We start from the raw sequence: 15220 nt of genomic DNA on the forward strand, positions 1-15220 counted from the left end.
GGGTTTGGTTCAGAGATCCTCTGCATCTGGACTGGGTGAGTGGCTATTTGAGCTTAATAGTAGATTTGTAAAAAAAGAAAAAAGCCATTAGTTTCAGCTTAAAAATCTCTTTGTACAGTAAAAATGTATCAAGCATATTCTCATATATGAAATCATTTATTTCTTACACAATTTAATAAAACAGCAACATTTGTTTTTGCAAACTGGATATAAACGTTGACATGCCAGGTAATTTGACACTGTGGGTAGCTGTAGGTCTACACTGTTAGTATTTGTGTACAGAATCATTTATTTCATTCAGTGTTGTAAATTTGAGCAGGTTCAGCTGTAACCCTCCCCCCCACCGAAAACAAGCCTAATAGCACTGCAGTAACACCAGAACAGGATGTGAAAGAAAAACACAAGAATGATCGAGTGGAGAAACGACGTATCTGCACTTTTGTTTCTGACAACAGAAATGGCAGAAAACACATTTATTCGTCATTGATGAGATGCTAACTCATGCCAGCTGGATGCATCTGAGTGCACATATGAGAACATGCATGAGAGCACGTAACATTCATGGAAAAAAACATCTTGGTTTCAAACATATGCTGCAGCTTCAACATGAAGATTTACAGTCAGAGCAAGTTGATCCTTTGTGTCTCTTAAATAGAAAATCAGATTTCTTGCAGGAAACTCTTTTTTTGGTGATAGCAATGGGATTAATGGTCTGTCATCCACACCTGAAGATTTGGGTGGAGTGAAGTGATGTATTTAACTGGAGAGCGGTAAAGTTCTACCTCAAAAGTCCATTAAGTTTCTCTCCGGCTCTTTCTGATGAAGTTTCTTTGTGTCTCCTTGCTCTCGTCCTTCCTTTAAATCCAGGTTTAGCTGGGCAACAACCACAACTCCACAAAATCCCACTGCTTCCACAGGATGAACAGCAGCAAGGCCAGCAGGACGGTGGCGGCCACACGCGCTCGGGTCTTCATCAGCGGGGTGATGAAGTTGGCCAAAGTGGAGACGAAGACCAGGAGCACGGCCATGAGAGCCAGGATGACGTTGATGAGCTTCCCCAGCAGAGCCCGGGCGTTGGCGTTCTCCACTCCCTCCAGCTGAACCACCTGCTGCTGCTGCTGCTGCAGCTCCAGCTTGGTGATGCGGGTCAAGCACGACTCCACGGCTTCCTGCACACAGGCCCAGAAAACCAGGAGGAACGACCAGGTGAACCAGTCTCACTGTGAATGGTCATTTTTATTTCAAACATTAACTACTAATTTTCCTTTTCTTCATTTTTGATGGTGGGATTTTACAAATGTTCACACAAAATGGAAAACTTACATTTACAAGAGATCAGATTTGATTTTATTTTTTTTGCATAAAAGATTTAAATTAGTGCCTATTGTGAATGTGCAGAAGAATCCATTAACCCTCTCTTTGTTTCCTGTCCCTTCTCATGTAAACTCAGGAGAGACATTAAGAATTGGTTGTCACTGAAAGCTGGAGGTTACCATCACTCATACACTATACTACATTCATGACCTTGATAGGTCAGAATTATTGTGATTCTGACCTATCACAATCAGATATACCGTCTGATGTGGTAAATATTCTTTTCTTGCTTGCTAAAAATATTTTATACTGCTATAATTGGAGAGGTTCTACCACTTGTTTTGATTTTTTTAAAATCAGTTGTAGACTTTATTACTCCTCACTGAAATATTTGCCAATATATCTACTTTTGTTTTAAAACTGGCTCCATTTCCATTATTTGTCTTACTGTTATGTGCTTGTCTTTTACAGTCTTAACCCCTTAATGGCTTCTTTTTTCCCCTACCCTGTACCTCAACGATTCATTGTTTAATCATTTCTTTAAAAAGAGAGACCGCTGGTTAGCTGTAGTTGTCATACCAGGCCACCAAATGGCGCTGTGATTTTAGATCGTCACTTTGAGCGTTAGCTTAGCTTTCAGCTTCCACCTCATAGTGAACAGTAACCATTCTCCGTCTCCCATGAACGGAGTGCTCATGTAACACATGTATTCATTATCAGAAATGTGCTAAAGTGAACATGTTAAGTAGCACAATGACATCCACTATTGTTTTTATCTTCCCACGCAGATTAAATCTTGACGCCGTTCTTTCTGGGCATGCGCGCTTTCACATCTGTGAAGTACTTTCACATCTCAGAAAAGTTTCATGAAGTGTTGGTTTGAGAGACTCCAATAAGAATCGCAACAAAAATGTTACGGTTTCTATGTAAATGGAACCATAATATGGAGTGAAAATAGTCTCAAAATATCTGGTGTGCAGGAGCTAATGTTTATGTGAGCTGTGCTACTTTAGCTTTCTGCTAGCATGTAAACGCACCATTTACACACAAATCTCCCGAAGCGTGAAATGAGTCTCAAAAATACTCATGCACTCGTAACCGGATCTGTGCGTAAATGCAGTTTTGTGTGTGTGTACCAGGTGACTTGTGCGTACTTTTTCAACATTTGTAGGCGTAGGAGAAAGTTTATTTTATTTTTAAGGTTTATAAATCCAGTATTACACACGCACAGATATTTTGAGACTATTTTCACTCCATACAATAATGCCCTTACTATTAAAGGAACCAATTTATTCATCAATTTCTAGTCAAATCCATTTAAAGTTGCTGGATCATCAAAAACGTGCAGCACAGATGAATCGCAAAAAGAACGATTCAGATTCAGAAGTGAAGCAGATGCAGAACTTCCTCCTCGCCCAACAAACCATTAAGATAAAACGTTCTGAATGAATTTGCTGACGTTAAAAGTATGCACGATTAATCATTCAGATGTCGTAATAAGGCAGCTTGTAAATAAAACAAAACATGCACTTAAATAAATAAATCATAAGGTGCAAAGTGGATTCATTAGTGAAGTTAGCAAATAAGCACAGAAGTAAGTCAGTAAATAAATATACTTACTAATGTTAGCATATAAATTATTAAGTGAGGATGGTAGTAAAAACTAAATAAGTAAATAGGCTAAGTAACCAAATAGGTGGGTAAATATGTTAGTAATTAAATATGTATACAAGTGAGTTACCTGGTAAAAGAGGAAGCAATTAAAGTATGTGTGTAAGTAAATAATTTTGCAGGTTGAAAAAAGTAAATAAGTAAGTTACTGAGTAAGTAACAAGTGAGTAGGCAAGTAAATAAATGTATAGTTAAGTTAATCGGTGAATATAAAAGTGAACAAATATAGAAGTAAACAATTAAATCAGTCAGTAAGTAGATAACTAAATATGTAAGCCAAAGAGTTTGTATAAATGTATGTAAGTCGGTGAAATAATACATTTGTGAGTAAATAATTATATTGTACGGTAAGTAAATACTGTATGGCTTATGTAAGCTATACAATATGTATGTCCTTACAGAGAAGTAAGGACATACACATGTAAATAAGTGAATAAGTATGAAAAGTAAGTAAATATTTAAGTAGGTAAGGAAAAAACGTGAATGAGTTTATGAGTAAAAAATGCTTCTGGTAGTAAGTCAATGCTGAAGTCAATCAGTACATCAATAATTCTGTACACAGGTATGTAAATAATTAACTATGTAAGTAGAAAAGGTAAATAGTAGAAAAGTAAATAAGTAAATGAGCAGATTAGAAAGTCAATAATCAAGTTGATAAGTAACCAAGAGAGTAAGAGTGTAGATAAATCTCCAGTACTTGGGTCAGTGTTTACCTGAATGTCTCTGGCTCTCTCATAGGACTGGTAGGCGACCTTTTCCTCCATGCTGGCGAGTTCCTGTTTGAGGTTGGTCATCTCATTCTGGTGCAGCTCTGTTAGATCATTCAGCTGCTCCTCAAGTCTCTCATACCTGAACATACAACCCAAACCAACCCAGCAGAACCAAACAGAACAGAACAAAATGCTTGATTAGGACATCTACCCACAGCCGGATGTAAGGTGTGTGTTGCATTGCTGGTATCCAATTTTTATTTATTTTTTTCTCAGAATGACCTTTGACATTTCCAATGACCACTGATGTTTATTTCTATTTTGATCTCCTAATCCCTGCAGTAATAACTCACTGGACAACAGAAGACATATTAATCCTGAGCTGAAAATAGACCTTAGTAAGTGTCCTGCTCGCTCTGCACTGCTCTCACACAGAAACATTCATGTTTAAGTCTCGGAACACGACAGAGTGGTTGGTTTTTAAAAGATGCCCGTCTTCTGCAGAAAGAATGAGGAGGCTGCTCAGAAAAAAATGTGATGTTGGTTTCAATATTTGAGGTTTGGTTTCTGATTGGATAATCTGTTTTTCTGATAGCTTTGTGACGTTCTGTAATTACATTCTATACATCTAAAAATGGATTTTGACTAGACACAATTACATTTGACCATCCTGAATGATAATTTAAATGATCTGCATTCATATTTAGACTAGTAAGAATAATAATAACCCAAGATATCTCCAATTACATTTTGACAAGTCAAAATACATCTCAAATGACGCCACTGGATTCATCATTTGAAGTGCCACACTTCCTTAATTATAATTCAAGACATATTAAATGTAAGTATAGCCTTTCAAATTGCATTTTTAGATATCTCACTGAAATATTGGGCTGCTTACAAACTTTTCAAATGGCTGTGAAAAAGCTAAAAGTGCAACTTTCAACCCATTCCCAAGCTGAAAATGGTGCAGTTTCAAAAATCTTTTTTTTTTTCCATTATTTTATTGAAATTTAAAATGCTACATAAATCTGTGATGTTTTGACTAGTCAGAATGTTAATTTAAGATATGTGAAAAGCAGTCTAATTAAAGATATGTCTAATTGATTTGGAGGTATTTTAAAATGAATTTTGAAAGTCAAAATTGCAGTTCCAGATATCTACAATTTAATTTGCACTAGCCAAATCTATATTTCTGCGGCGTCTCAGCCCTCACTCACACGGCCGTGGTCTCAAAGCCAAAAGAGTTGAAAAAAAAATACATTTAAGATATTATGGTGTCATTCAAGAAATCTTAAATTGGAATTATGACTAGTCAGAACAAAAAGTGCATTTTTTTAAATTTAATTGTTGATATATGAAATATGTGTTTCAGATAGTCAGATATCCTGATAAGAAACTTCAACACAGATTCATGGTAAATCTGATGTCATTTATATTAATCAGAATAAAATTAGAGATATCTCAAATAGGTATTTTGTCTAGTTAAAGCATAATTAGAGATGTCTTCATTTGCTAATACGTCAGATATTTGGAATTGAAATGTGGTGAAGCTGATTTTATGTTAAAATGGCCGTCCTGCAGAACGGCAGTAGGAACATGGAGGGGGCTGAGTTTGTTTCTACCTGTATCTCTCTTCCTGCAGACACTGCGTCATGTAGGAGTAGTCGCTCTGCAGCTGGCCCTTCATGTCCTCGATGGCGTCCTCCATGTGCGTCTGGCTGGCCTTGATCTCCTGCAGCCCCTCCAGAAGGGAGTCCCATGAGCTGTGCATGTGATGGTGGTGGTGATGGTGTCCGTCCAGTCGGGGGCTCCCCATCGTCGGGCCCAGCATCCCCCCTCCGACCACTCCTCCCGCTCCGGCCCCTCCAGAGTTACTGCCCGCTCCGGAGCCCGATGTCGCACTGGAGCACTCGTCGTCGCTGCCGTACTTGGGGCTGGACACCAAAGTGGCGCTGCCGCTGAGAGCTCGGGGCGTTGGGGCATCCTCAGAGTGTCCCCCCACTCCGTCCTCCAGCGTGTCCTTCAGGTGAGCAATATTATCCGCACTGCCAAACTTGTTTCTGATCAGACTGGCGAACTCTCTCGGCTTTGAGACCACGGCCGTGTGAGTGAGGGCCGAGACGCCACCTTTGACCCCCTCGACTACTCCGCCTCCAAACCCGCTTATCCCAGCGCGAACGTTGGCCCCCACGTCCTTTAACCCCTGCTGCATGTCCCGCAGGACATCCTTGGGCTGCCGGGCCGGTCCGTTCTGCAGAGAGGAAAGAGAAAAGAAATCTTTTCTCTGATATCTTGACTCATTACAACACTCAGGTTGAATGTGAGGTTTTACAGAGGGACAGCAGAGCAGCCCTCCCATGCAACTCCACCTCTCAGCTCCTTCAGACTAGCCAGCAGCAATTAGCAAACACCAGCTGGAACTGTGCATCTACTGATTCTCATTATACGAGCTACTTCCCAAAATACTGCTGTTAAAATCTGTTGAGAAACATTGTGATGACATCCTGAAGGCTGAGATTCGTAAAGAGTGGGAGCTTCTTAAAGTGACAGTGGGCTAATTTCAAGGCATTAAATTGCAAAGTCAAAATTCATTCAAGTCATTTTTCATATATACAGCAATTTTATAACAATTTAAGGTAAGATAATGATTTTACTGTTTTACAATATTTAACTATGTGCTTGGAAAATACACAATACTGCCCCTTGAAATCTTTCTGAATAATTTAAAAGGTGTTTTCTTTTATTTTTATTATCTATTTATATTACTTGACTCACGCACAAGTTGTTGTAGGATGTCCTGATTTTTTCACAGAATGCATATTTGGACAGATGTGTCCTCATAAAGATTGTCTGAGTTCATGCCAGTCAGGAACTAAAGCGAACAGCGCCACCGTCGGACCAGACCCATGTACCTGCTCGATCTCCTTTAGCTTCTTGTGATAGTGCTCTAGCTTCTTGTGCAGATGTGCGATGGTCTGTGCCGACTTCTGGTTCTTCTTCTCGAACACCTGCTTGATCCTGGACGCCTGCTGTTTGTCTGCGTTGTGGGCCAGCTTCAGGTATTCGGCCACGTTGTCGTCGCGCGCCTCCTGCTCCACGCGGATCTGCTCTGTGACCTTCAGGATCTTCTGCTGGAGATGCTCCAGAGCGGCGCGCGTCCGCTGGGGCTCGCCGGCGCTCGCAGCCTCCGCGCCCCCCGCCGCCCCGGCCACCGCCCCGGCCACCGCCGCCGCCGCCGCCGATCCGTCCGTGCTGATGTTGCTGTCAGAGCCACCATGGCTGGAGGTGGGGGGTAGACCTAAGGTTGCCACCTCACTCTTGTCCAGCTGTGGGGACAGAAGCAGAAACTGTAGATACGGCTTTCAGTTAATTTGTACACTAAAATCTACTGATTTTACATCAAAGACATTTTTCCAGCTGATCACAATGACACCGCAAACACCTCATCCCTCTCTATTTATTGACTTCTACATAAAAATCATTAAATTTCTGCTCCTCCAGCCAGAATATGTTGGTCTTGAAGAAGCAACGTCTCGTATTCTGTGAAGCAAGACACATTTATTACTGTAGGTGAAATTTCAGATAACTTGACGTCTTATTAGGCCTATTGATTGTCATCAATGGATTTATGGTCACTTTGTTGCACAAGTTCCATAAATCAGCAGAAACTAGCTCCTTTAAAGAGCTGCCAAGCCTTCTGAAAATTAAAATAAATGAAACCCATAAACATAAAGTGGGCCCATTTGAAATTTAATTAAGAAATGACAATTAACCAGAATAATGGAGGTCAAGCTGAGGGCTGAAAAACCCAAAACATCTGTTGAAGTAGCAAATTCAAAGCCAAAGAAGTCAGTTAATAAGAAATATCTGTGCAGAAATGTGCTGAAATATGATCAAATGGTCATGGAAATGAAGTTTACAAATGAACATCCAAACATATCTGTGATATTCTGGAAACAGATAATGGATTTGTAGGTTAAATTAAAAAAAAAAAAGAAACTACATCATCCTACAGATTTTGCTTTATGTAAGTGGAAAAAGTCTTAAAGAAAAAATATTTTACTGCAGCTGCAAAATCCCAGGATGAAAAATTTAGAAAGTCACATGTTCAATTTAATTTATAAAGCGGAATAAGTAAATTTTTGGTGTCACAGTCATCGGTTGCTCACAGTAAAGTAAATCAAAAAGTTCAACAAATGTAACTTTTTGATTTACTTACTGTTTTAGGTACGTCCGACTTGTAGGAACTTTTAATTCAAAATATTTGTCTTGCTGTTTCATGGGGGTATAATTATGCCGTGACACAAGAATCGATTAGTCTTACCAGCTCTTCAAAACTGGAAAGACAAGAACTCATGGGGATGCAAGTCAGGTTGCTGTGTAGATGTGGATTAAGATTTCATGTCGTCCTCTCCTCCAGCGAATCAAGTGGCTTCAATTTGATCCAAGTCTATTTTTATTTTATGTTTAAGACTCACAAAACTGTCAGAGGCTGTGCAAACACTTTGAAAAAAAAAAAAAAGCAGATAAATCTTAATGTCAGACAAAAACAAACAGCAGCTTTCAAACGACGACTTCATTCATTCAGGGTACAAAAAGCTATTGAAAGTATAATTGTCTCCCTGGAAAACCATGAATTAGCCATGACTCAAACCATCATCATGTTCAGGGTCACGTCCCACACTTCAGTGGGATTACTGCCACATCTGTAGAGTTAAGAAAATACTGAAACAGAACCTGCATGACGCCAGGAAGTCTAGTGATCGACAAATGGAGAAAACATGGAGTAGTGGTGAAGCTCCCCAATAGTGACCAAAATCACTCTTGTGTTAAGTGAATTACAGAAAGAGACTGGTATGCTGAGCAAAAGAAACACTGCCTCACATTTTCCCAAACATCTTCTGATCATCATTGAGATTTGTTTTTAATATATTTTGTGGGCTGATAAGACAAAAAAATGTCTTTTAAAGAAGATGTGTGTCTGTTTATAACAGCATTTCAGAAAAACAGCATCATACCAGCAGTTTAACTAAAAGGTATTTCCTAGTATGCTTGAAATAAGACAAAACAAGTTTTCAGCAAGATATAAGGGATTGATTTACGTAAATAAAGCCTTTGTATTAATGAAAAAGTTGTAGTTCGGCTGGCAGATTATTTCACTAAGACATTTTGTCCATGTTAAAAGTGAAATAATGGAACTATTATTTTATCATCAGTATTAGGTTATTATTGACTTAAAACAAACTACTATTTCTTTCCCAAAAGCTACTTTTAAGCTAGTTTTGTCTTTCTGCAATTATAGCAAAAATATTTTTATTAGAAATTAGAACAAAAATATTTGGTAAGATGTTGTGTTTTTGCAGTGTGATGATCTGGACTGTTGTGTTTCTTCAGGACCTGGATGACCTGATCCTGACTGAACAATCCTGAACCAGCATACCTGGTCAGGAGTTTCTGGTCTGAAGCTCAAGATCAGGAAACAATCTAAAGCCCACCAGAAAGTTCACGTCTGAACAGTACAAATTGCACAAAATGTAGGTTTTTGTTGAGGCCTAGTCAAAGTCTGTACTACTGAGATTCTTTAGATGGTTTGAAAACCCCCAAATGAGGATGAATTAAAACAATTTTGCAAACCAGAGTAGATAAAAAAAAACTGTGGATAAAACCTGACATTAGGTGTGACAAAAAAGTTAATTGGAAAGAAGTTAATTTCTCACAGCAGAAGTCGCTTAAGAAATGAAAAGCTGTGCTGCAGAAAATCCTGTCTGGACAAAATATCAGCTGCTCTCAAGATAAATGGACACTGTAGCGTCCAGAACATCAATAGTGAGTGAATGAATTACAACACTAATGGGCAGAACTGCACTTTAAAGATTTTCAAGCACGTGTGTGGAGGCATTGATTTTTAAATGAAGTATCAGATCTTAAATCACTCGGGACCAGATCAGGACTTATGAAAAATGTCCACATGTTAACAGCTGCTCACCTCTGACTGTAGAGTCAGAGGAATAATCAAATAGTCTGATACTGTAACAAACCCTGCAGGACGAGGAGCAGTGATTATCTTTGAAAAGATTCACTGTGAGCAGGATGCAAAAGAAGGTAAATCTGACAACTGGAGCAAAGACTTGATTCATAGAAGGAAAGCTTTTGTATCAATAATTATGGTATCTTGGATTAAAGGTTTGCATGAAGCAACATTTTTTTCCTAACTCCACCTGAAAACCCATTAAAACTAAACGTAAGAGTAAAAATCTGAATGTTTTACCATCATCAACAGACCTCAGACGAGCTGTGTTATGCAAGATGACCTGAGAATCCCGGAGAGCTCAAAGCTTTTTGCACGAAACCCGAATCGAGATCCTCTAAATTAAACCCGACAGATTCTAACCTGCCAATAAAATATGTAACAATTCCCTCCAGCTTGCGTCAGAAGGAGCCCAGATATTGAGACGTAGATTTCTTTAGGTCGCTTTGCATGGCTGAGAAGCAGAATAAAGTTTATTTTTATTTATTTTGTTTGCATTAAAAAACATAAAAGTTTAATTTATCTACCAGAGAAAAAGAAAACATCAAATAATTATAGTTTTTCTTATGCTCAATTAAAAGCATTTAAATAAAGAAATGCCTCATTGTATAATAATCGTAACTACATGAACTAACACCAGGACGAAAGCAACATTTTAAGCTGAGATGACTGGTCTCATTAAGAAAGACTCATTTTTAGGCCAGAGTAAAATCCCTGAGCTCCTGAAATCAGTTTATTCTCTGCACCTGCTGTGCAGCTATAATTGATTTGGTGGAGGGATCAGGAAGTACACGGAGTGGCTATTATGCATTAATTAGATGAAACTTAACTGAACTGTTTTCCTCTCAGCACACACTCTGAACCTGAAGCAAAGGTGTGACTATTATTTTTTCTTTAATGTACAACAATGTGCATTTAAAAACATGCAGCTGCATGCCAGATAATACTGTGCAGATTGAAGGTGCTCCCCTCCTTACATATTTATTCTGTTCTTTCATTTTTGTCTCATATAAATGTTTTAGATCACTGAATAAAGGGTAATGTCAGAAAAAGTAATTTGAGTTTTTAAAGTGAAAAAAAAAAGATATCCAAACCAAGCAGGTCCTATTGCGTATGAAATAGTTATTCACTTTAATTAATTATGAATTTACTTCAATTAACCAATGTTTTGGTTCAGTTTCACTAGCCACACCCAGTTCTGCAGAATCAAGAAACCACTTAAAAAGAGCCTGTCTGACAACAGAGGTCTTAAAAAGCAACAAATCATTCATAAGCTAAAGAAATGCAAGAACAGGCTGGTTGTCAACGTTTCATTTTTGTTTACTGAGAGCTTCGGTGAACTCGAGAATAACAGTGGCTGTTTCACTCCTAAAGACACTGACTGAACAAATTAAAGTTGTCTTTAAATATTGACCAATACCTGTGTTTTTAAGTATGCTGTAATGGTGCTGATTTATCAGGTACATTTATAAGTTAATACATTTATGTTTGTGTTTAAAAGAAATAAATACTGAGTCAATCCAGCGCTGTTTTCCTGTATCAGATCGATATCGACCGATGCTAAACCTCAGATATCTTTGTCAGTATCAGAAGTGAAAAACAACATAGCTTCCCTAGTTAACAGTGTAGGTTTATGTCACAAAACAGCACTTTGTAGTCGCTTTTTTGGCTGATATTAAAATGTTTGTGGAAGCAGCAGACATTTGTAAGGAAGGTAGATACTGTTTCAGAGCCCTGGATAAGTTCTGGATCATGCAGACATAAACCCAAAAGCATTTCTTATTTAACGTGTGAGGAAATAATCTAAATAAATAATCAACTAATCATCGATCCATGAGGGGATTCCCAGCTATAGTGGCGATCTGCAGCTCAGTTATCCTGTCACAACACTAATCAGATGCTGCAAACATCTCAGTGCGTTGTTTTGATATTTCTAATGCCTTTGGTTTATCTATCTTAGCTTCCTGTGCTCTGTGGCTAGAGCGCAGCCAGGCGGGCGGTGTTTTCTTTTCTTTGAATCTAGGTTGCAATCTCACAGCAGCACCAGGGAGGAGAATAACAGATGACTGGACTCCCGGGTGATTAATCATGTCCTGATCTTCACTGAGAGAGTGACATGCTTCTGCAGCAGCCAAGCTAGTGTAGTAGGAGGTAAAGGGGCTGCTGTCCAGCCGTGCGTATGGGTGTAAACAGACAACCGACTGGAATAAAGCATCTAAAATGCATCGAGATGGATGGATGGATGGATGGATGGATGGATGGATGGATGGATGGATGGATGGATGGATGGATGGATGGATGGATGGATGGATGGATGGATGCTGCTGGTGATGATGATGAGGGTTGGGATGGCAGCGGTCTGCAGCATGGAAGAAGACATGAGGGACGGGGCAGCCTCTGGAGACACGGCGTGGACACGCGGGGGACGGTGACACACAAGCAGCACAGCAATAAATTAAATCAGAAACATTACCATACTGCTTTAATCCAATGTTTGCAGTGGCATTGCAAGGCTGTCCTCCAGGCCCATCCTCTTCCTCCCTCCTTCCTCACCCCCCCACCCCCAACTCAAATATAGTATCTTCACCCCCTCTCCCCGGCCGCTTTCAGGCGGACTACCACCTCTCTGGATCCTGCAGCTCCATTGTTGCAGCCATCGATATCTGCTGCCTCCCTCTCCCTCGCTCTCGCTCTGGTCTATTTTCCTCCCTTTCTCTCCCTCAGAGGTTTTCCTCCGCCTCCCTCTGCCTCGCTTCCCTCTGTACCTCCGCTTCGATCCACATGCAAATGCTGTAGCCGTGCTGCCCTGTAATGGATGTGGGAGCTCGGGGACAGATGGATGGAGATGAATCTGGGCGGGGAGGGGGGATGGGAGAGCTCAGCGCAGGCGTGCAGGTGCTCCTGTGCGGCGGAGGCCAGAGAGGGGAAGGGAGGGAGCTCACTACAGCACTACAGCGCCTTTAAACCCTCGGTAGAAACACACACACACACACACACACACACCCCGATGTGCTGCCAAAGTACACAGCGGTGACTCCCTTGTCTCCGCTAAAGACTGGAGGATTTGGTGTCACAACGACAGCAGGCTGTGGGAATGACGCGCAGCTTCGTAATGTTTCACCCGCCCGACTTCTTGAAGTTTCTGTGCAGGTCGGTGTGTCAGCACGGAGGAAAACAAGCTGTCGTCACTAACTGGAGAGCATTTCACAGGATCTGAAGCAAAGTACAACAAAAGCGAAGTCTCCCGAATAACGACAGCAAATGTTTTCACACCCTTTATCAGTTTGTTGTGTTAGAGCAGGGAGGTCCAAGCTTTTTGTCGTCGAGTCAAAATAACTCGTTTTGCAACATTTGTTACATTTTCAGCTAGTGCGCTTCGCTCTCACGCTGCACTATCAAACAAGCAAATCAACAACAAACAAAAAAAATAATAATAATTGAAAAACCTGTACACCCTTTTCGTCTGTGGTGGCGCTGCACCAAGAGCCACTGAAGGAAACGACACAAAAGCCTCCGAAGAAGACATGAGCGCAACTTCCTTCTTCACAAAATGTAAACTAAAATGGAGTGGCGTCAGATTTTAGCGGTTGCAGGATTTCTCTTTTGTCTTTGGTAAAAGACGAGTCTTTTCTCCCGCTGCTGCAGGAGACTCCTCGTTTTCTTTGGTGGTATTTACCCAGAATGCCGTGCGCTGTAGTTCACTTCCTGCTTTCGGAGCGGTCTCCGGTCCTCTTGGCGTTCACACAGCATTCGAACCGCATCAGAGTTCATTTAAACTCATTTTTAGGCAGACCAGAGTTTGCCATTGTGGTCCGCATCACAGTTCAGTTTCTTTTCAGGCGAACTAAAAAGAAATACAAAGAAATGTTGCAATTTTTTAGGTATTGATAGGGAAAAAATTAACAAAATTTAACCAATTCTGAGCAATAAAATCAAGATTTCTTTCTTTGATAACTGTATTTATCTAAGTTTGACCAATTAATCAAAAGCAGAGTGTTTGCAAAGTGAGGTTTTGCTTAAAAGTTGTACTTGCAAGAGAATGCAAAAGATATGGTTTGTTAAAAACAAACACCTGTTGTTTTTAATATTTTCTATTGTAAGAAAATTTTAATTTGTCTGTGATCATTTTGACCTAATTAGAAATAGAAAATTATCACCTACATCAACCACCTGTTGATGTAGGGGTTACATCAACAGGTAACCCCTGGGGGAGCAAATTGGTGTCATTATTAAACTGAAGCCAGAGGCCAAAAACTAAATATAAATATACTAAATATAGATCAGGTGAATCTGTGAGAGGGAGACCAGGTTTATTGGCCGAGTTTAAAATCAATCACTGATTATTGGTTATTTGCTGTGATGTATTTGTGAACAAACCCAATTCAAACACAAAGATTACACCATATTGTAGCCATGGTAACACAACAATCAAACTATCAAGATGATTCTTTAAACTTTTACAAAGTAAACGTCCTAATTAAATCCTAAATGTACTATTTATTTTTCTCCGCTGATGCATTAAATAAAATGTAATAACATTGTCATTCTCTATAAATGATGCTACAGGTTTAGATCTACGGTCTGTGTTACAATTAAACCATTTCTAGAGACCCCTTATTATCTGGAGACCCCTTAATGTCTGGAGGCCCCTGAATGTCTGGAGGCCCCTGAGTGTCTGGAGGCCCCTGAATGTCTGGAGGCCCCTGAATGTCTGGAGGCCCCTGAATGTCTGGAGGCCCCTGAATGGCCCCTACCAGCAGCTACTGAGTTTTCTTTGCCTTGATATCCCAGTCTTATAATTCTAGATCTAGAAGTTTAACATCAAACTATTACATAGAGTTAACCCCTTGGAGCTTTTTGATCTATAAATCAGTCTGCAGCCAGGTTGTTCTAGAGGTTAAATAGATATTATTAGGGCTTAATTAGTAAAATGGCAGCAAATTTTCTTATTTCATAACTTCATAACCTTTGACCTTCTCTCCTCTGGTCTGTTTAACAGCTACAGTCTCAGATCAGCTCAGCCCTCCAGGACTGTCAGCAGCAGAAACAGAAACTTTATACCTGTTGGGGAAAATATAGACTAGATTTGCTTTGCATTTCCCTGCATGATGGCGATGATGTAGTAGGATCCAATTAGATTCTTGATTAATATGGGTTGTTGTTATGTTGTTGTACTGTGTTCAACGTGCCCCTTTTTTAAATTTGAGCCCCCACCCCTCTAAAGGTCTCTGCACGGCCCTGCTATTTGTATTTTTTTATTGACATTTTGTGCATGTCCTCCAAAATGAGCGCAGTGTGGATCAGATGCAATACGGAGGTCACCAGTAGAGGGAGCATCGAGGCCATTTTTATTAGATAAGTTGCATCTTCAAGAGCCTTCAGGGTTTTTCATTTATCTTAAAGGATTAGTTCAGATTTTTTTTTGAAGTTGGGTTCTGTTCAGCGGTTATGAGCTTTCAATATCTTACCTGCAGCAGATATTTATCTTTGCATT

At 39.8% G+C, this 15220-nt stretch overlaps 1 protein-coding gene and 1 long non-coding RNA gene across 3 annotated transcripts; one reads left to right on the top strand and one right to left on the bottom strand.

The window, feature by feature from the left end:
* Positions 1–137: 137 nt before the first annotated feature.
* Positions 138–12603, bottom strand: tmcc2 (transmembrane and coiled-coil domain family 2). Of its 2 annotated transcripts, none has more exons than XM_032548875.1 (5): positions 12200–12603; positions 6611–7024; positions 5321–5949; positions 3699–3834; positions 138–1169 (listed from the first exon to the last, which is right to left on the bottom strand). In XM_032548875.1, the coding sequence occupies exons 1-5, from the start codon at positions 12200–12202 to the stop codon at positions 870–872; spliced, it is 1482 nt and encodes a 493-aa protein (XP_032404766.1). In that variant the 5' UTR covers positions 12203–12603; the 3' UTR covers positions 138–869. The 2 variants fall into 2 exon arrangements, with proteins under 2 accessions (XP_032404766.1, XP_032404765.1); XM_032548874.1 differs by lacking the exon at positions 12200–12603 and adding an exon at positions 8023–8193.
* On the top strand, positions 3810–5310 carry LOC116710076 (uncharacterized). The gene is made up of 3 exons (XR_004337035.1): positions 3810–3923; positions 4038–4093; positions 5071–5310. It is a non-coding gene; the product is annotated as an uncharacterized LOC116710076 (long non-coding RNA).
* Positions 12604–15220: the final 2617 nt, after the last annotated feature.

Source organism: Xiphophorus hellerii, chromosome 20 (assembly GCF_003331165.1).
Source record: "Xiphophorus hellerii strain 12219 chromosome 20, Xiphophorus_hellerii-4.1, whole genome shotgun sequence".
Classification (NCBI taxonomy): domain Eukaryota; kingdom Metazoa; phylum Chordata; class Actinopteri; order Cyprinodontiformes; family Poeciliidae; genus Xiphophorus; species Xiphophorus hellerii.

Excerpts from the sequence above, each read along its gene's own strand:
- tmcc2 (XM_032548874.1), bottom strand. The coding sequence starts at position 8,055 with ATGAGTTCTTGTCTTTCCAGTTTTGAAGAGCTG. Across the intron at positions 7,025-8,022 it reads TTTCCAGTTTTGAAGAGCTG|CTGGACAAGAGTGAGGTGGC; the intron begins GTAAGACTAATC and ends CTGTCCCCACAG. Across the intron at positions 3,835-5,320 it reads CTGCAGGAAGAGAGATACAG|GTATGAGAGACTTGAGGAGC; the intron begins GTAGAAACAAAC and ends TTGTATGTTCAG.